General features: G+C 36.7%; 1 protein-coding gene across 6 annotated transcripts; it reads left to right on the top strand.

The window, feature by feature from the left end:
• Positions 1 to 25: 25 nt before the first annotated feature.
• On the top strand, positions 26 to 27,789 carry LOC121875901 (RNA-binding protein cabeza-like). Of its 6 annotated transcripts, none has more exons than XM_042380637.1 (8): positions 39 to 174; positions 6,855 to 6,998; positions 12,087 to 12,146; positions 18,949 to 19,098; positions 19,279 to 19,419; positions 23,725 to 23,871; positions 27,111 to 27,287; positions 27,663 to 27,789. In XM_042380637.1, coding segments are annotated over exons 2-8 (807 nt in total). In that variant the 5' UTR covers positions 39 to 174; positions 6,855 to 6,868; the 3' UTR covers positions 27,665 to 27,789. The 6 variants fall into 6 exon arrangements, with proteins under 6 accessions (XP_042236573.1, XP_042236575.1, XP_042236576.1 ...); XM_042380638.1 differs by having other exon boundaries at positions 12,087 to 12,128; XM_042380639.1 differs by lacking the exon at positions 6,855 to 6,998 and having other exon boundaries at positions 26 to 174.
• Positions 27,790 to 27,929: the final 140 nt, after the last annotated feature.

Here is a 27,929-nt window from a genome sequence, read left to right on the forward strand (position 1 = left end):
GAAGATTGTGGATATATACAATAAGGCGTGCAGGTCTGGCGGGCGTCCTGGTAAACGACGGCAGCCCCCCCTCAAGGGTACCATTTGAAACCATCGCACCTCAGCTTGACACGTTGTTTGGCGGGCGACACCGGCTGTGAGAACAACCCTCAACTCCTGCTGTATAACCTTTAGGTAATTACTCCCTTTAAGCCACCGTTAGTTAACATTAATATCCTGAAACTGAGTGTATGTGGAATGCTGTAGTAGGTATTGGAGACTGATTAGGCCTCAAATAAAATTTTCTGAAAGTCTGACGAATGGCGGTCATGACAGATAACCGTTGGTGACGGAAAATTCTTGTAGTTTAATCAATCTGCAGTTTAGGTTGATCGGGAACGATTGCTAGCAGCAGGGGCTAGTGTTATCGATTAAAGGAATAATGTGTAGTGGTAAAAGTGTTAAGAACACGTGGTGGGGATAGGACTAACCAGAAGCGGGAAAAGGTGGTAGGCCTATGGCAACCCGCCTCACTCCTTGCCACATTTTACTCTCCTAAGAATAAAATTGTTGCTAGAGTTGGATTATTACATGTTATATCCCCATTTTTTACGTGGATGAGAGCGAGGGGTTAGTGAATAGGTGTAGATTAGAAAGTGGAGGGTGTGGGGTGGGTTGACCACATGTTGAGAGCGGGCGAGAGGCGCTGCTCCCACGCCTCTGTTAAGTGGCCTAATATCTCCAGCTGGTCGCTGGCTCTTGGGTGATGTTTTATATAATTAGTAGTTTTTAGTGTCTAATATGTATCTATAAGTCACTTAATGGTTAGTAGTGTACTTAGCTGCAAATTCTTAAATTTTTCATGAAAAGTTGCCCCAATCAACATTTGTCCAGCTTGTAAAAAAAATTGTGTAATTGATTCGTTTAATATACGTAGTGGATATTTTGCCGTGGCTGGCAAAGTTCCTACTGACGTTATTTTACCGTGAGTGTGTTCTGATTAGCAAAGTGCTTTCTGTTTAATATGACGAGGGGGGATCCGGCTATGAAGTAAGGTTAGGTAGATTTCTTTGGTTTGTGGAATAAATGAACAAAATCGAACAACTCATCCTGGTTAGGCATGTTTATAGCTTTACACAATGATCAACTATGGGTAATGGCAAAATGAATACCAAATGCTGCCAGTCATGGTCAAAAATAGTTCTTGCGTTATTTTCCGGTAATGGACGATTAGCCAATCAGAGCGCACTCACAGTAAAATAGCGTTAGTAGGAACTTATGCGATCACCGCAGAATATCCACTGCCTTTAATACAAGATTTGTGGTGAACGTCCAGTCACCTTGGTCCTAACAGTATTAGTCTGGTTTGTATAAACCAAAGCTATTATCTGCATTTACATTACATGTGTGTAAAACAAGGTAGCTGAATCTGATGACTTTGGGGTATTTCATTCGTTGCCACCCAAAGAATTTTGATAATTTTGTTTGCAATCAATAGTTTAGAAAATTCCAAGACACTATGATGATTCCTACACAAACTATACATGTTAGGACCCCTGGTTAGGATAGGTTGTTTGCGAGAGAAACAGCATAGAAGTAGTGTGAGAATTGTGTAAACTATTGATTGCAACTAAAAAAATTTCAAAATTCTTTGGGTGATTGAAATTTTACCGAATTTGGGTAAGTTTTTATTGGCCTAGTCACGAGCAACGTTTTTGATGTTCAGCGAGACTGGCAACTTGTCAAGGCACCGGGTATTTTAACAACATATAATTCATCATTACCAAACTAACCTAACCTAAATATAATGCTTAGGTGACGCTCATGACTTAGTAGGGTAGTTACTGCCATCAAAAATTTACTGTTCTGGTATATATATCTGCACCAGATCTAATTTTGTCAGTTTTAACCATCGTAAGCCCGTCATTTTTACCATAGTTTGTTGAGAAGAAATTATGGCTATCATGGCTAAAGGACTCGTTTCCAGATGGAGTTTAAGCTATACCGTAGCTTGTATTAGTTGGTAATCTTTTAAGTTTAGTTACTTCTTTATGTATGTACTAGTATTTTATCTAATTTTAAGTTTCATAATTTTTTAATAAAAAAAAAAACTTTACATGAATACAGCGTCTAATGACAAACAGTTAAGTGATGCCAGATGTACTGCTTTTACATCAATCACAGCTAAAGGAGAACTACAAGAGTTATCACTTACTGGGCCATAAGCACCACATGTGTAATATTTTCAAAGTGAAAGTAGTAAATAATTACCATATAATATTTTAGGGATTTATAAGAACCCCACCCCCCACACACACAAATAATGTGTGGGTATTTAGTCTGCTCCTATATTACAATAAAATCAATATGAAGTATTCCTGTAAAAAGTTGAATTATCCACTGGGCACTAGATATTCCTTAATGAGGCCATGAGGTATGAAGTCCCATAATTCAAATCCTCTTAACAAAAATCATCTGCATAAATCAGCCATGCTGAAGCAACAAATGTGCGAGTTGGCTTCACTCATTCCATTGTTTAATCAAATATTTTAAGTATTTCTTTATACATTCATTGTATACATAGATATTAAAAATTTGCAAAATGGGTTCTGCATTTCATCACTTCCCAGTTATGTTCCAAATACAGCTACTCTTCGACTTACGACCTACTCAACTTATGGCCGCCCCAGTTGTAAAAAAAAAATCCAAATTACGTATTTTCGAGTCCCGACGTTACTGATTGCGCTGTGTACTGACAAAATTTTCGTTTGTATTTCTCTTTAAAATGGCTGGCATGCTTAAAAGTGAGTTTTGTGGTGCTGAGAAGAAAGAGACACCCATTTTAGATTTTCTATGTATTATCTTCGCATTTTCGACTTACGACCTCGATTTGGGTCCCAAACCCAGTCGTAAGTCGATGAGCAGCTGTAATGATTTCAGGAAATATGGTAAAGGATGCTGTACAAGGTACAGTATTGTAGTAATTTATCACTTGAATAGCACATAATGTGGAATCCTGCACGATTCATTAAGGGGTGGATAATACTTCAAGGCAGTTATTCCGCCTAACCATCAACTTAGGGATATTATTGTATTGACGATAAATGCTTTTTTAACCCATGAAGATGTGAAGAATTACCATAAATTTATCTCAAAAGTGTAGGGATATTGAAAGTTAAAATGGATTGGGAAGTATCCTCTAAGGTAAGTCTTGGATTACCTCAGAGTTGCAACCTCTCCTTACTAGTTCTTCCCACCCTGTGGGTAGGTGTTACAAAGGGCATCCAGCCATCAACCATTGATTCAACATAACTACATTACTTAAGAGCAACCACATAACTAGAGCTGTGCCTTTCCCCCCTGGTGTCTGCTGCATTTTCTGGGCTGGCATGCCCAGCACGTTGGTTAGCGGTGGTGAGATAGGGAAACCTCCCATACTGGTTTTACCCCTCAACTGCCATCAGGTAATTGTGGCTAACCTACGCAAGCGTGGAAAATTGCCATAAATCGTTGAAAATGAAAAATACCCGGTAAGACTGCAGAAGAAAATATTTCCACATACAGTTTTAACCGCCATTAGTTACAAGTACATTGGAGATCTAGAAAAATCGGATTGAATTTTGTCGCCTCGGCATGTTTAGGTAAATAATGTAGTACTGTATGTAAAGGCCACTATTAAAGTACCTGTACTGTATGCATATCACATTTATTACTAACTTAACACTGTACGTGAATGGGAAGTACAGTATTAAGAATGGACATGCTACGGTAGTAAACTAGCTGAATTTGAATATTTTTATATAACCCTTATTTTTAATGTACAGTATCTTGTTAGTGGAACCAGTTTGGAACTGGTTTAAAAATATTTGGATTTACTGTAAGTCGTGGCTTCAACACCTTTGGCACTTCAGCAAGTTTGTGAAAAATAGCAGATTCAATTTTGTCTGTTTGTTGAAGAGTCCTTGGGTTTGTTTTTAGTTTAGGATTAAGGTTTAGAAGCTCTGCTCTACTGTACATATATTTATGGATTGGATCTTTTTCATTTTCTTAATTCATTGTACAGTATGCACAGTCGAGCAATAATTGTGCCTCCCCTCCCCCTAGTAGCTGGAGCCATAGCAAGTGAGAGCCTGACGATCAGACAAACCCTACTCTATCCCTCCTGTGTAAATGTTGCTAGGTAGTTTGGAACTATTGTGGCTGAGGATGTTGTGCATTGTCATTATCGGCCCTCGCTGGCTGTGGCTCTGGTACGGGGGGGTAGCAATTACTGCTTTTGACTGTACATCTGATAGAGGAGCAATTGGTGAGGGGGTGAGGTTCAAAAGGCACTGTTATAATGTCAGCTGGGCAACATTCTCTCCGCTTGAAAAATTACTCCAAACTATTGTTGGACTTGTACATCCATGTGGAGGACAGTTTTGTTTTGTCTTAAGGTTGACCTTGATGAGGATATGTCTGTGAATGAGCCTTATTTGTATAAATAAGTGTGGAGAGGTTTCTGTTTAATGGTAAACAACCTTTTGAACAATATAGAGTATTATACAGGGGAAGTAAAAAGAAAGATTTTTGTTGTTACAGTATTAGTTTATTTTTATCACCTTTTCATCATTCAGTTCATACCCATATTATGAGCTACATACTGTATGTGCAAATTCATTTCTTAAAGGAATGGCATAAACAAAGGCAACTTGCACTTTCTTCATCCTGTATTAAAATTTTCATAAGAGTACCGTACACTGATAGTGATGCTGCGATAACGTGAAATTGTTGAATTTGTTAAAATAATGAGCCTTTCGGTAAAAGGCTAGTTAGTCCCTACTAAATTTTTTGCATCTTTTATCATTTGAGTGATATTTATTATAATGAAAATTACTGAATTCATAAAATTTGTACATTTTTTTTTCTGGTGATTAGGTCAGTTACTAATTTATATACATTTCTAATACTTTCACACTTTGAAGTGCGACCCTCATCTCGTTTGCCCATTCAATGTGTCCCCCTTGTGATTTGTTTGTTTAACAATAAAGTTTTGAGATGCCAAACTATTTTTTGTTTAGCTTGTGTGCGACTTTTAGAAGATATATCTTTTATCTTTGTTATTATTAGTTTAACTTAGAAAAGTATCATAATCCTCTTTGCTGCTGTTGAGGCTGTAGTTCTTATGAGAAAATAACTTAGTTTGAAATTGTTGGCCCTCTATACAGTAGTTGCTTTTTTTATCTTTGGCATGACCAGTTTTGTTTGGGTTACATATGCTGTGTGCCGTTTACATAATTCATGGAACCTTTCCTGATGTAACTGTTCATGCTGGTATTAATTGGAGAACGTTAACTGTCTAGTATTAGTCTCTTGACAAGAGTGTGTTGGAAATTAAATAAATTCCTGCAGTTAGTTATCAGGTTTTATGCCTTATGGACAGATTAAATGCACAAAATCCCTTATTTTTGCTTATAAGTAGAAAATTACGGAGTGAAAATGAATATATATATATATATATATATATATATATATATATATATAAATGTTATACAGTTAAAGTTTAAGGGGTATTTATAAATGTACAAAATTGCTTAGCTTAGTACATTACAGAACATGATGAATTACTGTACGTATTTCAAAACTTGTCTCATGAGGTTGAATTATTGTTGACCAATGTTGTCTGCTATGATACCAATTCACTGAAATCTTTTTTGGATATCAAGTGTTGACAGTGAATAATCAACTAATTTGTGAACTTTGGTCATTCTAGTTTTGTGTGTAGGGAAGGGAGCTATCGTAGTGGTTTGTTTAGTTTTGTTTCTGAAGTTGACAGCTTGTGTGTGTCTGAGCTAGTTTAGCAGAAACTAGGCAAGCAGTAGTTTGACATTGAATCACTAGATTCAGTTTCCTGTGATTATCAAGCTCTTACCTTGAACTGTGTTAAGATTTAGAAAAAAAAATGCACTGGATCATATTGTACCTTCTATCTTTCCCGATTGGCTTTGAACATTCTTTTCATATCTAGGCCTATACCCCATTACTTTTACGTTTAAATTTTTTTATTTACACCCACCCAAAAATGCAAGTACTGTTTTGATCCCATTGGTGATGCTTTTTATATTTTCTACATTGAATTATTTGAAAATTGATTGATGTATTAGAAGGGTGAACTAGAGGTTTGTTTGAATAATTGGGATCATGTCATCCATAAATGATCAGGCAGAGCTGTCCATGAATTAGCATTTGTTTTAATTATATGTTCACTTTTAGAAATAACCGTAATATGTATGTCATGCTGTACTGTATTGGTAAATTCTTGAAATTAAGAAAATATGGGTCTTGGTACATCCTGTATTTAAGTTCCAATAATTATACACTTTGTAAGAATTGTGTTGGTTAATTTGTATAACATAAGAATTTCAACTAATCAAAATGTGACCCAACTTGTTCTAATAATAACTAACCTCTACTATATAGCTTAGAAAAGGTTAGGCACTGAATACCTTGATTGTATTTAATACTCATCAGCATCACTAATACCCTGAACCTTGTACATGTGTTTATATGAATTAGGCATTAGGTTTTGCCTATTTTAACACTGGTACAGGATATGTGTATACGCACATTCACACACGCACATTCACATTTAGTTTTAATGTTTTGTTGATGCAGCAAACTCCTATTTACTATAAAGCTTATACAAAATTAATTTTAAATAATTTTGCTTATTGTACAATCTAATAAAACTGACTACAAGTAAATGGTCCAGAAAACTAGCAAGACCTTTACGTTGTTAATGTTCCTAGTGGTCACAGTGCAACTTCTGGAAAGCCCTTCTAGTGCTTTTTTAGCTGCTTTTCTGGTTTAACAATATCTTAGGTACTTCTTTGCAGTTCCTTCAAACATCATGCCGCCCAAGAATTCAAAGCGGAATGTGGAGGGGGGTGAAGCCTCTTCTGGTGAGGAAGGGGGGGGAGCTTCTTCCCCAAAGCGTAAAAGGTTCATTTCAGCAGAAAAGGATAGAAAATATGAATCTGGTACGTCAGTCCTTCCCCTCCACAACTTAATAATAGTTTAAGTATACAGTAGTTGCAATGTAAAGGAAGTATCGAAAAAGCAGAAATAGATTATCTATTTTGAAAACTTTCACTGAAAACCAACCCTTCCCTTCATCACCACTCATGGTAAATCGGAGTTTGCATGAACAATACTGTAATTTCTCAGGATACATTATGGCTTCCTGTAGGTTTTCGTGTTCGTTGAATCAATTTCGTAGTGTTTGGGAATAATGCATGCTTGAATGTTCATTTACTTGCTAAGGGACTTTAGTGATAAGTTATGGCAGGTATAAAATGTGGTAAGTAGGTTAATACATGAAACATGCAAGTAATATGTAAGTAATACATATCACAAACATGTGAAACAATAAAATTCAAAGAAACATGGTACCTGGCAGGTATTTTAAGCTAGTTAAATGTGTTTTTGTACTGGACTATTAAGTACTGTATATGCAATATATACTACTGGAAGGGGACCTTGAGTTTACTTGTCTGAATAAGTAGGTTGTTGAGGTGTGGGGGGGCTGTAAAATTGTAATGGATGGTGAAAATGGGAGTAGGTTTTGATTTGGGGAAGAAAATTGTTGACTGTTGAAGGGAAATATAACTTGTACTGGAGTTGTTAAAGTGTAGTGTTATCGGTTACAGTTTCTTAAGAATGAATCTGTTGGGAAGTGTGTTTAGGAAGACTGAATTGTTGATGTATATTTTTTATATTTGTGGAGGGATCAAATACCCTGCCGTATTTGGACGTACAGTATTGGCTGTTGCTTTGAAGCATAAAGTGGAGTTTTCCAAAGTTGTACATAAACATGAAAAGCTTTCCTACATCTGTTAAGCTGTCTCCTTCCATCCAGCAAGGTACACATTTCATTCATATTTTTTAAATCCTTATGTTGACATCTTCAAATGTCCCGCCATGTTTACACGGACTGTCTTCTATTTTTATCAATATCTACCTTACTTTTCATCTTAATGGACTGAGAAACTAAAAGTTCAATATCAGCATTTGATGTTCCTAAGTCTCTCTATCTCTCTCTCTCCCCCCATACAGTACTGGAATGTTGTTATATATATATATATATATATATATATATATATATATATATATATATATATATATATATATATATATATATATATATATATATATATATATATATATATATATATATATATATATATATAAAGAATAATGGTAATTTTATGGAACAAGAGTCTAGGTTAGCCAAGAAACCTAAGGGAAAAAATCAAATAAAATTTATTTCTTACCTCAAGGATATCTCGATTTGGTGATTTACAATTCTCATAAGTTTGGTTTCACTAGTTGTAATAAGTACTGTAAATACACCACCTCTATCCTAAGATGCCATGTTTGTTCTTCAACTGTGTTGGAAAATTGCTTCCCAGCAACTTTTCCATACTTTCTACCTAACCTAAGTTAAAATAATGTACTAAAATCCTAGGATAGGTAGGTTTGGTTTGTTCTTAGTATCTACAATAAATCATATACAATAATGTAACACTCCGTCGTTGGAAGTGTTCGTGTGTTTGGAACGGTCTCTGGGAAGCATTCGTGTGTATCTGAGCCAAATAGGTGTTGCCGGGATCTAGCACATCAACGTATATTGGTGTTCTGGATGAAAAGAATTGCCAAATTGTAAAGCAAATTGCAAATCCCTCACTAATCTTGGGATATCCTTGAGGTAAGATATCAGTTATCTTCTATAGAAGATTTATTAAGTTGCTGGGTAACCTGCTCCCTGTACCAGAGTATTACCAAATGATTTATTGCATGGATCTATTTGTTCATTTGGGTATGTGTAAAGTATGTCTAAATCATAAATTGTATCTGATTCACATTTGGATGAAATTTTACTTAGACGTGTATAATAAAGAAAGGCAACAAAAAATTCTCATCGTCATGGGTGTAGGTCACAGCTGCAGTTATATTGTGTACTGTATCATGTTAGTCCTCTTGCACAACTATTTTTGTTAAACCCCCCCCCCCCCTTCCCCCTCGTATATTTTTATTTCTCAGCCAGTCTGTTTCTGATACCTATACCGAGACATTCTCACAGCTGTCTGTTGTGTACTGGTTTATATCTCCCATACATTAAGGGAGGTTAAACTGTGCCATATTTATATCACTTATTATTAACCCCTAAAACTTGTTCTATCAGAATTTTTATTAAACAAATGTATAATAGATTGAAGGATTACTTACCCTACATAGGGGTATTAATCTTGTGTTTAATATAAACGTTTGAAAATCATATTCAATGAAGGGAATACTTTTAAGAAAGTTATTGAAATATAAATGAAACATTCAAGTGATTTATTTCAACTAATGTATGTTAGAAACAAACAATATCATTTGAAGTGTTTTGGTTGCATCAAATATATATTTCATATCATATGATGGACTTCAAAGGCCCCTTAGTGTAAATACATCAACACACGACTTACCTCTTGTTGGGATGTGGAAATCAGTGACTGGACTCCTCCATCAATGCCCAACGATTTGTAACTTTGACTTGTAGAACAAGCACAGCTCAGAATAATATTTGCCAAAGGTTGTTGTGGCATTCGTACATTTACACGTGGGTGACCTTGCCCTATAAGTAATTATGTAAGTTGATGAGTTTTTGGGTCATAAACCCAATCCTTTTGGGAACTGTGGTATACACATTTCTTTTGGGTGCCAGGTCTGTTAGCTTAAGGTCATGAGCATATGTTCTATAGCAAAATCAGGACCGATCAATGGTATCAGTCTTGTGCACATAAGTAACAAACCTATTTTGGGATCAGAGGTTAGTTTAATATCTTGAGAAAATAATTCTGTGGCTAGTCTTGGGGTACTAAAGTCAGTAAAGCATTTTGAATCTGTCCTAGGAGTTTGTGGTGGTTTTGGGGATTGATAGTAGCTAAGTTGGGTGCTCTTCACCTTTTACATTAGAAAATTGCCGCAGGGTTTCTAGTTTTCAGTATAACCTTTGTTATAAGACAATAGCTCCAAATATGAGGATGTCTTTCTAAATTTGTGCCAGTAAAAAAGATTAAGAGGATTAAGGGCTTGCAGTTTTGTTTGTTTACAGGTGGTTATTTGATCCCCCCTGAAATTACCATTACTGTACATTTTTGAAAGAGTGGAATGGAGATGATTCCTGAAATATCACCAAAAACATTTTGCTACACAAACAGTGGGTATACATAGGTGTAATTTGGCTAATAGTATGACCCGTAAGTGGTGGGTGTACATTAGGATAGTAAATCAGTGGATGCAGGTTCTGAGCATGTTAAAAGTTATTAGTCGAGTCGTACACTTAATTGCCTCGTCTCATTCTCTTAATGTTCTATTCTGATCTTTGTTCAGTGTCTTCTTTTTCAGCATATTTTCTTCTGACTATACGGGAAAAACTCTAAATTTGTATGGCTTAATGGCAAGTCTCGATAAGGTGTCGGAGTGACATTTCCCATGACGTAATGATGCCTTGTGTTATTGTAAGATATTCTGGGGGATGGTTGGTGGGAATATCATAAATACACTCCTTCTGACTACACAAACCATTTTTATCTTCACTTTCCAAATGCTGTGACCTGCAAATAGGTTGAACACCAAAAAATCTTCCATGTTCATGATCCTGCAAGATATTGTAATAGACGTGTGTAGTGATCAAGTCTTCCTGGTGACTTTACGCTGCCCATTTTGAAAGACTTAACTGTTGTCTCCTGATGATCCATGATTATCCATACTATGTCATTTGTTTCAAGCTAATGTTAATATTCACCAAATCCATGCTCATTATCTTCTGACTTGTATACATTCGTTGATTTACGAGTACTGTACAATAATCTGCCTTGCTGTCTATCGAGTAGAAATAAATAACAGTAATGTTAGACGGCTCGGGAATAAAAAAAACGTTTGGGGGCTGTTTATGTACAATATAGTGTATTTTTCTCCTTTGGCAGTCTGCATATAATCCAACCAGGAAATGCCTGATAAGAGAAATGCTGCATTAAACACTCATTGCAATGAATGTTTTGCTTAGGACAGCTTAGTGTGATGTAGTTTACATTTTGTAACGGTGAAATTAGAATTTTTCCACTAGCGTATACTGGACTCTAAAACCTGCTGACCCATCAGTTGACTTCTAAACTGGGATCAGAAATCTTAACATTTTTAGTGTGGGTGCTTATCAGACATAACTAATACCTACAGGCAGAGATTCTTGGCCTTTGAGCAGTCTCTGTTCACCTGCAATCTTTCTTACTCCCTTTTTCCTACCACAAAAATAAGAAAAAAAAAATTACATTAAGAGTTCACAGTAAAGTAATGGGTGTGTATAAGTCAGGTTATGAGCACTGGTCATTTCAAATGCATTTTTGTGATTTGGGAATGAGAGGCTCTTGGATTGCTACCATGACAAGGGTATACAATATTGACTATTGTTTAGTGAGTTATGTACGTTTATGAATAAAATTTATTTGCTGATTAATCCCCCTACCATATTGTAATGGGGGAGGTTACTTGGCTAGTGGGGTGCATATTTTGATCTTATCTCATAAGGCTTTGTCTACACATCATAATGCAGTGCTACAGCTCATATTTATTACATCTTGAAAAAATGTGGCTGTGCATCTTGCATTTTATTCATAATAGTTGTTCATTATCCAGTTTTATCAAATTTGGAGGTGCTGCATATCATTGGACTAATAATCCACCACTTGTAGTTTCCCAGCAAAATATCAGAAATTTTACTTAATGCCTTGGGCTGATGGAGAGAATTGGCCATACAGTACTTGGGTTTGTCTAAATGAGTTGAAGGAAATATATTGTATTTGAAATTCTTTATAATCATAAACAACATTTTCCTGTATTTATTAGACTTCGTGATTATTAAGTTATTTAGCAGAAAATTGTTGGTAACAATTTTATTTATTTTATTATTTTTTTCCTTGGTTAGAGATTAACATTATGGATTTATTTAAGACTCAGCATTGGAGTTTTATTTTTAGACATTTGTGTGTTGAATGGTAGCAAGTAATATTTTTGTTTAATTTCAGAAGACTCAATGGAGGACACAAAAGACTCTAACGATTGGGGAGGTGAGAGTGAGCGAGATGGTGAGTTAATTATTAAGTCAGTGGATGAATCATTATCATCCTCTGAAATAACTCATCATTTACATTATTGCCATTAAGTGAACTGCAAGAAGAATGTTGACTGAAAATTTCTTCCACCAAAGATTTTATTTCAAAAGCAAATTGGCATTTACGTGAATTGTGGGCTTCTTGACAGTCTTTGTGGATTGGTAATGTGCATGTTATCAAATTATGGATTGCTGAAGATGTTGCATGTTGATAAGTTTAGTGTTGTGGTCTGGAAATGTATTGGGCCTAGACTTTACAGTACAGTACTCGAATGTTTACCCGTTATGAGGAACTCTCCTGGTTTTCTTGTAGTTGGAACACATCTTTACTTTGAATTCACTATTCTTTTTCTCCATGTAGCTCAGAATTTTAGTTTTCATAAGAGTACCCCTGCCACCAAATGCATTGGGGGAAAATGGATATTTCACAGGTTTTGGGGGTTCTGAGGATGGCTTTTGGCTTAAATAGTGTACATGCCTTGGGCATTGCATTTTAATTTACTTATAGGCAAAGCCTTTTGTGGGATTTGTCAGTGATAAATTATGAGAATCCTCTAATTTATGGTCTTAAGATTTTCTAGACTTGTGAAAATGGGAAACCTTATTTCAGTACATTTTTGTCCACTGACTTGTTGGTGGCATTTAACGGTTTTCACTCATGCCATGGAGCTCGCTGTGTTTTGCGTTATAGTTTGTTGTCTGTTTCTGGTGTTTAATGGTTTCCATCTGGTCATGCCATGGCACTCTAAACAAACACCGAGTGCCATGGCATGACTGAAAGAAAACTCTTAAATGCCACTGATGAGTCATGTGATAAATCGTGTGATTCCTCAACTCTTAGGATCATGTCAGTCTTACTGTTTGTTACATATATGAAAAATACAGTACAGTATGTATCGAGTTCCTAACGGATATAGTTTTTAGGGTATGGGAATTATAGAGTTCTCGAATAAAAAAAAATTTGCAAATTTCATGTTGGATGGTACATGAGGGAGGGGAAGACCAGTGAATGGGAGGCACTAAAAGTTGACTATTTTTGTATCCTAGCATGGATAAGGGGGGAGGGATATAATGTAACCCTTATCTGTCTTGTGATCATACGTTTGTGTGCTAACTATTGAAACAGTCACAAGGTGTTTAGAACTTCCCATGCTCATGTTTGTAATTGTTACATGTCTTATATTAATGAGATACCGGTTTACTCTTGCCTACGGTCAACACGTTTTTCAGGCGCTAATTATGTGTTGGTCAAAATTAAGATGGCATTGTTCAACAGCTCCCAGGCTCCTATCGTGAATATCAAGGTCACACGTGAGGTTCGGAGGTCAAAATTGGGTTATTCTCTGTCTGGGGAACATCCATCGATATTACAGATTTGTCTGGTTGTACTGTACTACTTAAATTATATCTTCAGGCCTATTACTTGTGCCTTTCACCCTACACCATTTTCATGTTACAACTAGCAGGTCTGTTTCAGAACTTTCTCAGCAGGTGACAGCAAATATACAGGTACTATTAAATTCATTACAATTCATTGGAAAATGTTCAACATTATGGAGGATCATGTTTTGTAGTATATAAAGTATATAGTTTTTCATTGTCATAATTCGTCTTAAATTGAAGAAAATTTTATCTATTCATCGCAGACCCAAGCAATATCAAGTAAGTACTGTAGTGCACCTGTTTCAAATATATTTTAGTCGATACATTTTTCATAAAAGTTTCTTGTACACTGAATCTGAAGTATAACCCATTGGATATACAGTATACTGTAATTGTGTAGAGTTGAAATTGTTTTTAATGCATCATTTTTTACTTAAATGACCTAATTGGGCTGTTCCTAATTTCTTGCCAGTAATTAAGAAACGTTCACTTACATTTGGTGGCTTTGCTTTTCATCACATATTCGACTGCATCCATTTGTTTGATCATCTTATTGGTTAGTACAGAGTAATTGCATATACAGAATTTTATTTACATGATCATGTCCATAATTGTGAACAAGTTTGTCATTAGTTTTTGCTTGAGTTGTTGGAGACGTGTTTCATCTAGTTTAATTTTTGTCTGCTTGGTTCCTCCCGAATGAAGGTACGGTAATTAATCATGGGGAATTCATGTACAGGTATTTTATATATTCTCATCATCACTTGATCTCTTTTTTGAAGGTGAAATTCCGTAGAAACGTTGTCATCTTGGTTAAGTTATTGCCTAACCTTTGTGGTTACGGTAGGTCATTTGTAGTATCGCATCAAACTTTTTTGCTTCTGTGTGAGAGAGTGGTGGAGATCGGGTAATTTACTGGTATAGTTGATAGGAAATATGAGTGTTAGTGATGAAAGATAAAATGTGTGCAAAGGGAGGGTTGATATTGGGGTAATTAGTGTAAATGGTTGAGAGAGAAGTATGCAAGTTCACCTGGGGATGATGGAGGATTGTCTGATGGTGTAGAACTGTAGATGTAATGAGTGAAATGGAAATAAAATTTTATTAATGTACGTACAGTACTACATTGTTGGACGAGATGCCATTGAGCAATTCTACAGTGAATCAACACATTATGGAAAGGACAAGATATCAAAAAGAAATGGTTCAGTTCTGGGTAGCTAGTGTATGGAGAATTCAACTTAATGAGAGCACAGACCTCACCTCTATTGCACCACTGAGAATCCCCTGACAGAGGACAGGTTTAAATTTGCCCTTGGAGGAGCACACATGTGAAGCCAATACTGTATCTTTCAGAAGGTGCAAGATTTCCATAACCAATGTAATTAGGTTTGGCTCACATCAGGGGTTTAAGTTTAGATATATGCACCATTGCTTCAAAAATGATTGGTCTGCACTGCATTTTGCATTGAAAGATCTTGCAATGGGAAGCTAACCTGGCAATCTGAAGGTAGTTTTAGATTACTTAAAATTGCTTGTTTTATCATGTGCCATGATGCGGGAGTTGGCTGTACATTGGTTGTCATGAGGCAAGGTTCTTGACTGCATGCACAAGCTGAGGCAAATCAATTCTTGAGGCAGCAGAAGGTGGGGTTGCACCTGAACCGCTAGAATGCAAGGTAGCGGTAAATTCTTGAAAAATGGGTGTGGCCTATATGTGATCTGAATAATTTTCATAACGGCTACATCCATAACTATAAAAAGTCTACAGTAAATAATTATATTTAACTTAATTCCGAGATAATACCCAAGAAATAAAAAACAGTTGTCATTGATATCCTGGCACCTCAAGATAATACACTTTTATGTAGAAAAAAAATAGAAACTTGTTACCCCTGTGGGGTTACTGGGAGAGTAGTTACCAAATACCCTGCTGAGAAATGCAGTACAGGTGGATAAGGTTCAAGAAGGGGAACTATCTGTGAATGTTGTCTTAAAGTTCAAGTGAGGTGTGTGCTTGCAAAATAGTAGTGTGAGTAATGAGATGACAGTTGCAAAACCATGAAGGAAGCAAGGGAGTGAAGGAATAAAGGGTGCTTTTGGAGAAGTAAAGACTGGGAGATTGTCAGGGTATATATAAAAAGCAGTTACTCTGAAACTAAAGAGGATACCTGTATATGGAAATGGCAGTTGGGGTGAAAGGGAAGGGTAGTGTAGAAGCAAGAGTGGGGAAACATGAAGTGTGACAAGCTGTAAATTTGTTCAAGTTAAGCATTGGAAGTGGGTAGTTAATTTATATTAAAATATTAAAGACGAGCGAAATAAATGATATAATGGAAGACACGTGCATGCAGTGTTCGTTGCAGTCACTCACCATTATGCTCATGGAAACCGTTTGTACGTGGTAAAAAAAAAATCCTAGTACAGTACGTATATATTTTTTTATGTTAGCCAATTTAAACATGCTGGTCTGTGAAAATGGTCATTCTTGTTTAATGTTGGGGGGGGGATTTGATGCTTCATTTTAGAGGGGTTTTCTAAGGCCTGACAACTCTTAAGAGCCCCAGATTTATTTATTTTCCACAGTTCATTTATAAAGTTAAAAAAAATAAAATCAAGATAATTGGTTTTCCTGCAACACGGTTATAACACTGGGAAGGGTATCTGAGGGATGGCAGTAGGTCCCCCGTTAACCCTTAAACAGTGGCTATCAGTGGAAGTGAGCTGTAGGACTCACGGGGGGAGGTCCTTAGCTGCCAGTTTAAAGGGAAAGGTGAGGAGAGGAAAAAATTGCATGTCTGCCAGGGAGAATGTGTGATGGTACAATAGTTATTGAGAGAATGGTAGCAGAGTGTGGTTCAGACAAGGAAGTGGGTGTGGATTAAGTTTTTTGAGAATTTGAGTAAAAAGTATCAGATGGGGTAAAATTTATTTGCTTGTGAATTTAGGGAAAAATAAACATGCTGGATGTGAAAGAAATTTGGGAATTCAAAAATATGGGGTAAATAAGAAGTGCTTGAAATGATGTCCATAGATTTTGCAATGAGATAGTAAGGCATAGCAAATGTCTGGATAAGAACTGATTCCTTGTAAAAGGAGGACTGAACTTAAGGTTTTGTTATGCAGCTGTAGTTATTTGGTAAAATATATTGAGAGATTGGGTAGTATGATAGGTGGCAGCAAGGGTGATTTTGGAGGGGGCGGGGGGAAGTCCGCTGATTTTCCTTGGTGACCCTTCTTGAGTGATTTAAAAGAATTTAATGTGTTAAGTTTAATTTGATTTGGATTTTTTATCTTGTGTATTATTTTTTGTGTGAAGGAAATCAGTGATGAAAATTTGAAGATAAAGGAGAAGGGTAAATAAATGTTAGTTTGACTGGAGGAAGAGTGTTTGGGGTAGCTAAGAGTGGATATATTGGCACATACAGTGAATCCTCTATATAACTTGACTAGTATATGAAGATAAAAGTCCATTGTCGGGTACGAACTGTATAGAGATGAAAGTCTGTTATATCAAGGGTACATTAGATTTGAAACCCCGCATGTAATGGAGGTTTCCCTGTAGAGGAATGAGAACTACAGACTAGCGGAAGGTAAGAAAGCTGTAAAAAACACCTTATGAAATATTTGGTGAGGAAACTATCAAATGGGACTAATGGGGATGTACTGTATGGGGGCAATTATGTTGACATTATTACATGGGTGTGAAGCATGGACTTTGGTTACAATAGTGAGGCACAAATTAGAAGCAACAAAATGACGTGCACGCGAGTAGTACAGGACAGTATGTGCGGTAAACGGCGTTTGGCGAGAATAGAAATGTTTCGAGTGGAAAGTAGACGAGCTTACTGTAATGATGGTTTGGGTTGGCTTGGGTAATCATGGGGGCCTAGTTAGGGCATCCTTGTTTTACAGACATACAAATGACTGACCTGTAGATTGACGAGATGGCCGACGTGCATTTAGATTTTTCCAGTTGCAATAGTTACGTAACTGCCGTTATTGTCATTCAATGGTGGGAGGCTGAGAAGATCAAATAAAGACATTTTCCCTTTGTTAAATCTTGCTCGTTTAATCTTGCTGGTATTGATGATGAGTACTACAGCAGAAAACATCTGTTGCAGTAGTAAGAATAAATGTTGGTCAGTGGATGCAGTTAAAATATACGTATGCAGTATTTGCTCATTTCATCATGAATTACGCAGGGAAGAGATTAAATGGTAAGGCTTGTCTATCTGGACTTGTTCTGTAGAATTGAGATTAAAAAAATAGCGACAAAAAGGTGGGGGTTTATTTACCAGGGGAAAATGCATTGTATTGGTTAATCAACTTGTAAACCTTAAAAGTGAAGGTCTTTATTATTGGGGCTGGACAAATGGAAATACTGTATTCTTATTGGTTCATTCAGTGTGGGACTGAATATTAGCTGTAATAGTGCTAAGCAAGTTCTTATCAAGGTCACCATAGCTGACAAATCATGTGCTGCTTAAGGAAAGCCTAGCAAAGTTTATGCCAAACCAAGCTGTAACATTTATTAAACTCTTTCAAATAAAAATATCCCCAACTTAGTCAATGTAACCTTTTGTCACAAAGAGTAATGTTTAGTTCATGCACAAATTCCCTACCTGTATCCCTCCACTACAGTACTGTTGAACGTTGATCTTGTGTCCTCTACAGTACGTACATGACAATACCAAAACAAGAAATGGCTGATCGTTTACCACTTATTCGTTGATCCTACTGATGACCGGATCATTTGCTTACCTCTTTCATAGCCTTAAAAACCAATTTCCTGTACTTGCTATAACTTCACGAGTGAGAAATTGAATGTGTAATGGCAGTAGAGGTTGTATGGTACAGTAGTTACTTGTAATTGGGTTTGGTTATGTGGTTGCTTGCAATTCTTATTTTCCTTGGTAAATGAATCGATAGTTGTCCAGGAGTAGAATGTCTGATTTCAATAGCCTGTGGTGTATAAGCCCTGGATATAGAAGTCTGGTTATATTACTGGCTGTATTGTGGGTTTAGTATAAAGGTCTAACACTATTTTTCTGTAGTTTTTTTCCTCAATCTACATGATCTGTGGATGTGAACTTTGTGCAAATTTTTTTTATCGAGGTTCTGTTTTGGGATGGTAGTTTTGCCTTTTGATTGACTCTGTTTAACATTCAAGTGGTGTTTGCATGTGGTACTTGAATTCTTGTGGCTGTGGAGGCGGTCTTGTGTTATTTGGTGGTGGTGGTGAGCAGTGATAGTGGTTCCATTCCGTGGCGCAGTTTGGTGCATCCTAAGATCGGGTAGCTCTTGGTGGCTGAGAAACCATTCCTCTGGGTGAATTTCAGTATAGCTGGTGGTTCTGCCCCCTTATGACTAAACCGATGTTGTTGTGGCAGGTGGATGGGACCGGTACTCAGAGGACTCGGGGAGCCGCGACCGCTACTCCAGCCGCTCCAGCAGCAAGCCTGGAGACTGGGATTGCCCAAGTTGCCAGTTCTCCAATTTTGCTTCTCGCACTGCATGTTTCAAATGCAGGACCCCTAAAGGTACGTTGCTTTTTTAACTACAGTATGAAGATAGTAAACAGTACAGGTATCTTTTATTTTAATTTCTTCTGATATAAAATGGTAGGCAGCTTTGTACATACTCTATATGTGTATTCTCTATTTACCATTAACATACAGTAAATTGTAGACAAGTTTCCAAACACGTAAATATTTTTTCAGACGGGGACTCTTTTGGATCTGGAGGACGTGTTGGTGGTGGAGGGATGCGTGACATGCGCCCTGGAGACTGGTCATGCCAGAAGTGCCAGTTCCATAACTTCTCATCACGTGGCATGTGCTACAAGTGCAACTCGCCCCGAGGTTTGTAGTGCCGGTGAAGTATTGGAAGCTGGGGGGTGGGGGGGCCTGCATTTTAATGTACTGCAGAAAATATAAGAATCAAAGTTGATTGTAGGAGGTGGTGGGTTTTAGTCTTGGATTTAGATGTAGAGCATTTTTAAATGGCTAGCATAAAATAATAATTAGTAATCTGTATTGGGAGGATATAAATGAGGTTTGGCTATCAAGTATGGGTGTATTGGTTAAATATTGGTATGCATTGGTACAAGTAGAGAAATTAACATCTACAGTAAAGTAGGGATCATAGTACTTAGTGTATCTCAAAATCAGTCCAACTGTTATTGTGAATAAGAATAAACATTGGTTTAGAACTTTAGTGTGTGAACTGTGTATAATAGTTAAAGAATGTGTTAATGGGTATCACATTGTGTGAAATGATTTACGGGTGGCATGCTTAGGAACTGATTTAGATAATTTGAAATTAAGAGTAAAGAGGGTGATATAGATCAGACGAAAATAGAGGTAGTGTTGATTTGTGAGAGGATTAGGCTACTTGGTTAATTAAAGTTTATGTTAGAGGCATAAGAACTGGTGATATGGAGGAGTGTGGAACGGCTGTGAAACTTAAGGAGTGGTGGGAAGGGTGACATGGTATGAATGTGTGAAAAGGATGGAGGCGAGGATGTGCTGGGATAATGCATCATGTGTTGGGTAGAGGGAGAAAAACAATACCTTGAGAGAACAGAGGGCGGGGGATAAAGGGGAATGGAGTAAACAATGTGGGTTTGTAGTAATAATGCCTTTGAGGCTTTTCTGTGGTGGCTGTTCCTCGGCAGTGAGCTCCATAGATAATAGTTTAGGCATGCATTGGTAAGATGGGGATTTATTTTGGGGTGAACAGCAGACAATCTAACAAGGGTCGTACAATGTGTTAGTAATTGACGAACAGTACCCTTAATATAATAAATATTTAAAGGTAAATTGGATGTACAGTAGTCCCTTGCCAACCAGGGAGGTAAGGTTCCTGAAAAGCTCAGTGGATGGCAAGACTAAAGGCTTATGGGAAATAATGGGTCAGGTTCCCTGGCTGCAGATAACACTTGTTCAAAGTCAAACTTAAGTCACCTGTTCCTTCATTAAACAATACCTGTAGATTGCATTTACGGTCATTACACGAGTCAAATATATGTAAAGTAGCTTGATATAAATTTAGTAGTAATATAAATTTTACAGTACATCTCTTAAGATGACATGTTGCCATAAAATAAGAAAAATTAAGAGCATGGGTGTGTGTGGACTTGGCAGGTCACCAAGTTAGACTGTCTCTGTAGCTCTTCCCCACCAGGCCAAGCTATATTATTGTTTTTACAACTCTTGCCTGCACACACAATTGTTCAAAAAAAAATTGTAAAAAACTAAGATAAACTACAATACAATAAACATGTCTTATGTCTATGGGAGTTTGCTCATGGTTGTGAAAGGGGAGAGCACACTTTTCTCCCATGTCCTAGGCCGCAGAGGGATAAAGAAGCCACGTTAATCTGTGGATACCGAAATTCAATGCCGTCGTGGTTGGTGAAATGGTGTACAGAGTAAAAACCGTGGATACCCGGAATCTGCGGTTAGTGAGGGTCTACTGTATGTAGAGTGAACCGTTTATGGACACATTAATTCAGATGGAAAGATTTGGTTGGAAATTTCTTGTCCAGTAGACAGGTACAGTACTACAGTGTTTGTGTTGAAATACGAGTATGTGTAATGTCCCAACACTACTGCAACCCAATTGAAAGTGGGTATTGAAATAAAAATTACATGGAAAATGCATTACAGCTCCTCCTCGACTTACGACGGGGTTTGGGACCCAAATCCAGGTCGTAAGTCGAAAATGCTTAATTAATACATAGAAAATCTAAAATGGTTCTCTTTTTCTAACCAGCACCACAAAACTCTCACCTTTAAGCTTGCTAGCCATTTTAAAGGGAATTACAAAAAAAAAATTTCTGTGTACTGGCGTTGGGACTCGAAAATAAGTAATTTGACAAAATTTTGGTGCGACTGAGGCAGGTCGTAAGTCGGGGAGGAGCTGTACTTACTATCTATATATAATTTACAGAATGCAATAGTAACCATCATAAGATCGCTTCCTTATCCCTTTAACCCCTGGGAAGTTTTGTCATGCAACAGTACCCTCGTTTTAATTTTCACAGTTGTCAGATAGATAAGGTACATGAAAAGGCAAGTCAACTAGCTAGGTTATTGTGACATGAAGCTCAGCAATTTTAGTTTGGTCAGTTTGTTTACTTAGGTTCTTGTTCGTTTCTGTTTTAATGCCAAAGTTTACCCAAGCTTGTCCCCATAGTTGCTGTACTTAGGTATCTAGTAGTTCACCCGAAAGATGGAAAGCATTTGGATATCACAACCAGTACAGTATGTGCACCACACTGAATATCTATTGGGTATGATAGTTCTGGGTATCCCTCTTGCATACAAATCACCATGTCATGTAACAGGACAATGAATGTGCCCTTGTCAAAAACCGCATTGAATAATAGTTTATTTACATGGAAATAGCCTAATATTGCAGTAGTTTATGAAGCAAATTGCATTTTAGGTAAACAAAAAATTTTGGGTTAGTCTTGTTGGTAGCCTTGCAACATTGGTGGGCCGTTTCCAATAATATGTTATCATTAATACTTCCAGTAGTGTTACATTGTGGCCAGATAAAGTTTTCTAGTAATGTTTTATCATGGGAATCAGGGGATTTGACTGTGGCAGACTTTTGCACCAAGAGCACTCATGCTCAACTACACAACACCACTGTGTTGTTTTAAGGTGCTGTTTTCATGGTTCTGAAAATTGGAAGGTTATCCTTGTGCTTACAAGAGCTTAAAAAAAATAGTGCAGCACTTTGTTAATATGTTCAAATTCTTCAACGTATATACACACGGGGACATGTTACATTGCGCGTGTCTATCCGTACTTTTCATTACAAGAAATAATTTTAGCGAGACTGCATAAGTTATTACTTTTCCCTTGATAATTGTAAGGAGAAAGTTTTAAGTTGACAAATGTTTTGTAGAACAATATAATTTCTAAGACATTTTATATGCTTCCCTAGATTAGCTGATACATATTGATTATTATGGCTTCTATAATTTTAGGCCCATGTGTTGAAGCATGGGCCTAATACTACTTTATGTTGATTAGTTACATGTTGTTTTGATCTTGTATACAGTACACGTTTTCTGACAGTTTCAGAACATGAACTGTGACTGCTATAATTACCAAGGGTAATAAGTTCTTATTACAATACAGGACCTTGGGCATCTCTGATACAAGTTTGAATGGGTGCACTGCAGCACAACATTTCACTACACTGAATATTTTTTGCTAAATGCAAATAAAGCATTCAATAAGGTGCATCCTATATGAAAGCCTCAATTTCTTAATAGTTAATTATTAATTTCGTTGTGTTGCAAACATATGTAGGATATCTCCTTGTTACTGTAGTAGATAATGGTATATATTAGCTAGATTCAGGAACAGTATAGAGGCAGCTTATATTGGTGTTACCAAGACTTCAAAGTAATATTTCTTTTGATAAATTTAAGTAAATTTTTGCTCTTGTTTGTTCCCAAGAAGTTATTGGTACAGGTATTCAATTATCTTCATGCTATGCTATTTCTCTTAAACAATTAAAACTTCTGTCATTTTCACTTTGGCTGATTTGCTTATACTGTATTTTAAACTCAAATGTTTCAACATGCTGCTCACTTTGAGAAATTTTCTGTCCTCGGAAAGGAATATTGTTTCCGTACTTTTCTTAGTTGTAAAAAATGTCCTCGGGTTCTGACGTGGACGTGCCTTAGTATTGTACAGTACCTTGTTTCTAGTTTTTAACATTGAACTACGGGACATTTCTATTGAAAATTGTCCGTAGTGAATGTAGTTCCTGAGATTTCTTTATTATTATTATTGTATGAATTGAAATAGTAATTTTGGTAAAAATTTAGGACTGTGATGGCTATAGAAAAGTAAAGTTTTGGTATGCCAGAAGTAGACACGGTGGACTGTGCTTGTGGATATTTACAAAGAGAATGAGAACATAAGGGAATGTACAGTTGGGTAAAGATACTGAGTGAAGAGGCCCCCCCGTTTTTGTTTTTATGTAATTTTTTGTATTGTAATATCTGTAAAGTAATCGGGATGTAGCTAGTAGATTTTGCTCTAGTTTACACTCCCATGGTAAAGGGTTTCACAGTAAGTTGATTTGCAGTACTCTTAGAGTAATTCATTATTCCAACATTTTAGAAAATAATGTTACAGGGGGTGGTGGCGGTGGTGACCGTTACTCTAGCCCTCGTGGTGGTGGTGGTGGTGGTGGCGGCAGGCCTGGGGAATGGGAATGCCCTGGTTGCCAGTTTTCCAACTTCTCGCACCGCGATTTCTGCTTCAAATGCAGGACCCCTAGAGGTATGTCTAGATGTGTTGCTAGAACTGTGTAAGTGAGCATGGAATATCTCGGGGAGCAGCTGGGTGTTACCTACCCAGTGCAGTGGCTGGAAACTTCGGTTGGCTTACTCTATATAAAGAATTTAAGGTATAACAGGATTGTGCTTCTCACAGCCTTATCTAAATGTTCTTATATTTATATATAAAAGCACACAGCTAATTTAGCATTTTTGAGCTGGTAGTTTGCTTAGGTGTTACCAGCAACTGTCAGGACAGGTGACTGTAGTCAGTCAGTTTATTATATGGGTTCAGAGACTTTTACTTTATTTAGGGCAGATATTCCATGCTTGGTATGAGGTGTTAAGGTCATCGTGTTAATTAAATTATTTTTACCTCTTAAATGTCTGATTAATTTCATAGCAAGAAGCTGTTCATTTTGAAAAACAAAAACAAATGGAGTGTTCAAGGGCGAACATGAGGTTGCAAATGATGAATAATAAAAGATGCTGAGGAAGCATTGACAATTCACCAAGAGAAGATTTTGAGAATCGATAATATGAGTGCCACTGGTATAATGAGCTTTGCATCAACATGTGAAGTACAGTACAGCAATTTCAGTTATAAAGAAAATAAAATTTTATAACAATGACAAGCCATGACACAAATCATTTTTATATGGAAAAGAATATATACAGTTTAAGAACCAATGAAAAGTTGGAATTTACAGTTATATTGAGGAACAGTACAGCATAATTATAAGGAACAGAACAGACCAAGTTTGTGTCTGGCACAATATTCAGGCACTCGTCAATAGTTATGAATGAATGCCTCACTAGTGTTGTATCATATGCCCATCTGGGATGTAGTACATGTGATGGTGTTATCCGTCCTTGTGTTAAGTTTTCTTATCTTTAACTCTAAGAACTAGGAAGCTCAACATCCCCCCACCAAACTTGGTAGATAAGAAAACAAGCAAGTGGAGGTGTGTAGGCGATCAAGCTATTTTATTTGGGCCAATTTTGTACTTTAGAAAATGACAAAAGCCTTTTATTCTTCTTTTCAATTTTCTGTATTCAAGTGTCCATCTCGGTGGGGATGTTTTATGTGATGACATTGTCCGCTAGTATATTTGAGTTTCCTTGTTTTCAACTAGGGAAAAAAAAAGATAAAAGCTTATCCCCACCAAACTTAGTAAGCAGAATCACCAGCATATGGTTATTTTAATTTCATTTTTGTGTTTTACAGAAGAGAAAAAAAAAAACCTTGTATACCTGTCCTCAATTATCTAAATTTAGTACTGTACAGATCCTTCAAAACTGGACATTTTCTCCGTGTTCGGATCAAATTTCTTCCCTTGATAAGTCAGTTTTGTATTCTTACACTAACCTAAACACAGTTGAATGTTTATTTGACTTGAATAATAATAAAAAAAAAAATATGGCATACATGCTTTAAATAGTGTGTGTAGTAGGCTAGTTAAATGGAACCCTTGATGATCTCCCTTCTGGCGAGTTGAAATGTACCACAGGGGGTTCAGAAATGAATGTGATTGAATAAATTGTTTATTAATTTATATTAATCGAATATTATTCTTTTCACATAGCTAGCTTTTGAAATTACAGTAATACCTGTATTGGTCAGACTGAACCAAAGATTCAAATGTAACTTAGCTACACCAGATGACAAATGTTGCAACTCAATTGGAAGCTCAAGAATGTAAAATCCATTTATCTCACTTTTAACCCTCTCATGGCTGAATGATTTCTCTTAAGCCAGTGATTCCCAACCTTTTTTGGCTGCGACCCTAAATTTTCCAACGATACGGTGTCGTGACCCTCGGGTATATGATATATTATGTAGCTTGAATGTTAAGCAAAAATTTTTTGGCTGATAAGTACTATATTTTTAAAATTGTCTGAGGGCCCCTAGCAACCCTACTGAGGACACCCTGTGACCTGATTTGGGTCGCAACCTGAGGTTGGGAACCACTGCTCTAAGCTGAATAAAGTCATTTGGCTGTAGCCAGATGAGCTACTAAATGGGTTAAGGAGCTCAACTTCTTAATAGACTAGTTATTTTATCACTTAATGTATGCAACAGTTTTTTCTTTATTTTATTATTCAAGAATTAAAATAAGGTTCAACCGAGTTGTGGAAGCAAAACTTGATGTGTACTGTTAGGCCGGATTTTAGGGTCTATACACCTGCAGGAATAATGTTCATTGAATGAAAGTGTGTGTGGTTAGGGCATTATGCTGTCACCATTCTTGTCAAAGTTATGGTCACTTAATTTATTAAAAAAAATTAAAAGCAGAAATTTTTGCATTGTTGGAAATTAATATGTTTATCAGCACCAAACTTTGTAAGTTTAGTAATAAGCAAGTGGATGTTTATCCTTTGGTTATATTATGCCACTAGTGGTAATTTGCCTAGAAATAAGTTCCAAATAAACTTTAATTTATAGGTTTGAAGAAAGGTACTACAGATGTTCCTGATTGATAACTATTTGTAATTAGAATTATTTTGTAACTTTGTCATAGTTTAGGGTTCTTCAGTGTTTGTGTAAAGGTTGGCAGGATTATTCATGGTCAGTATTCACAGACCTGCAGGCAGTTGTAGTAAGAAGGGGTTATTGTGTGTTAGATACCTGCCTTTAATCTTTTTCTTGGGTTTTAATGATAAATGGCCACCTAACCTCTCTTAGTATAGATTGCTTTACCCCTTCTCCATCTTGTAGCTTGTTAGTCATTGCTACTGAAAGAGATATTGTGGTGTTTGTTTCTGTATCTCCATTTTGGACCATTTGTCGATAAAACCACATACCGTACATCATATTTGTGGTAGTGTATGTACCTTTGTCCTGCGCTACAGTGTTGTCTAGGGTTGCATTTGTGGTGATATCATTTTCTACAAATTACATAACCGATTTTCTCGAATGGCGTGAATTATTTAAATGTAGGTTTTGTGCAAGATCAGCAGGTCGTTGAGGTGTAGATGATAAAGGGTATCTAGTATTTTTCACTTAGAGGGGGCTTATTATGCAACACGCACTCACTCGCATGCACACACACACACACACACACACCCATATACACTTGTCCACTCTCACTCCCACCCTTCCTTTAGATAGAGAGGGTATTAGAAAAAGATTAAACATCGCAATTTTTAACATTTTTGTGGGTCAAGTTTTGTTAAGACACCAGATATGTGAAGACAATGTAGCTAATTATTTGTATAGTTATATGCTGATTTTATTTGCAGAAGGTGGACGCTCTGGTGGCGGCGGTGGTGGTGGCGGTGGTGGTGGCGGCGGCGGTGGTGGTGGAGGAATGGATGGCGGTAGAGTTACTATGCGTGCTGGAGACTGGGAGTGCCAACAGTGCCAGTTCCATAACTTCGCTTCACGTGATCAGTGCTTCAAGTGCTCTTCCCCAAAATGTTTGTATTTTTGGATGATCATTGTTGCCAGTACTTCAACTCTGAAACTCAATAATTACAAGCATTTGCATATTTGTGATTTACCTCACTACATAATTTGTATTTAGTTTTAGCTGCAACTTCAAAATTTCTGATTTTACAAACTGCATAACTATACTGTATGTGAATTCCTTTGTTTCAGATACACCTCGTATATCATTATTCGTCATGGTATGCTTTAAATCATTTTTGGCCAGCCTGCATCATTACTTTCATAACCAAACCTATGAGTAGTTTTTTGTGTTGAACAACTGGTATATCGGGGGAAGATTTCTTAATTGTTTTTCGTTGAAGGTAGCATGATAAATACCCTAATTTTTATTATTCGCATTACAGGATGTGCGCTGTAGCCCACCTTCAAGAGAACACCCTGGACCAAGACGAAGAACTTGTTATGGAGGCAGCGGGAATACCACTCGGGATATTTATTTCAAGTGTTGAAGAATAATTATGGATTACTATAGAGTGCATTTTGTTTTGTACCTAGTATTGTAAAATTTGGAGAGAATTGTCATTTTTGGGATTGCTCAAGTGGTATCAAAGATCTCTATTGTTCAAGGTTCATAATGATGATTCTGATGTTTGGCCAAGTTTTTAGCCAGT

Source organism: Homarus americanus, unplaced genomic scaffold (assembly GCF_018991925.1).
Source record: "Homarus americanus isolate GMGI-L3 unplaced genomic scaffold, GMGI_Hamer_2.0 scaffold14730, whole genome shotgun sequence".
Classification (NCBI taxonomy): Eukaryota; Metazoa; Arthropoda; class Malacostraca; order Decapoda; family Nephropidae; genus Homarus; species Homarus americanus.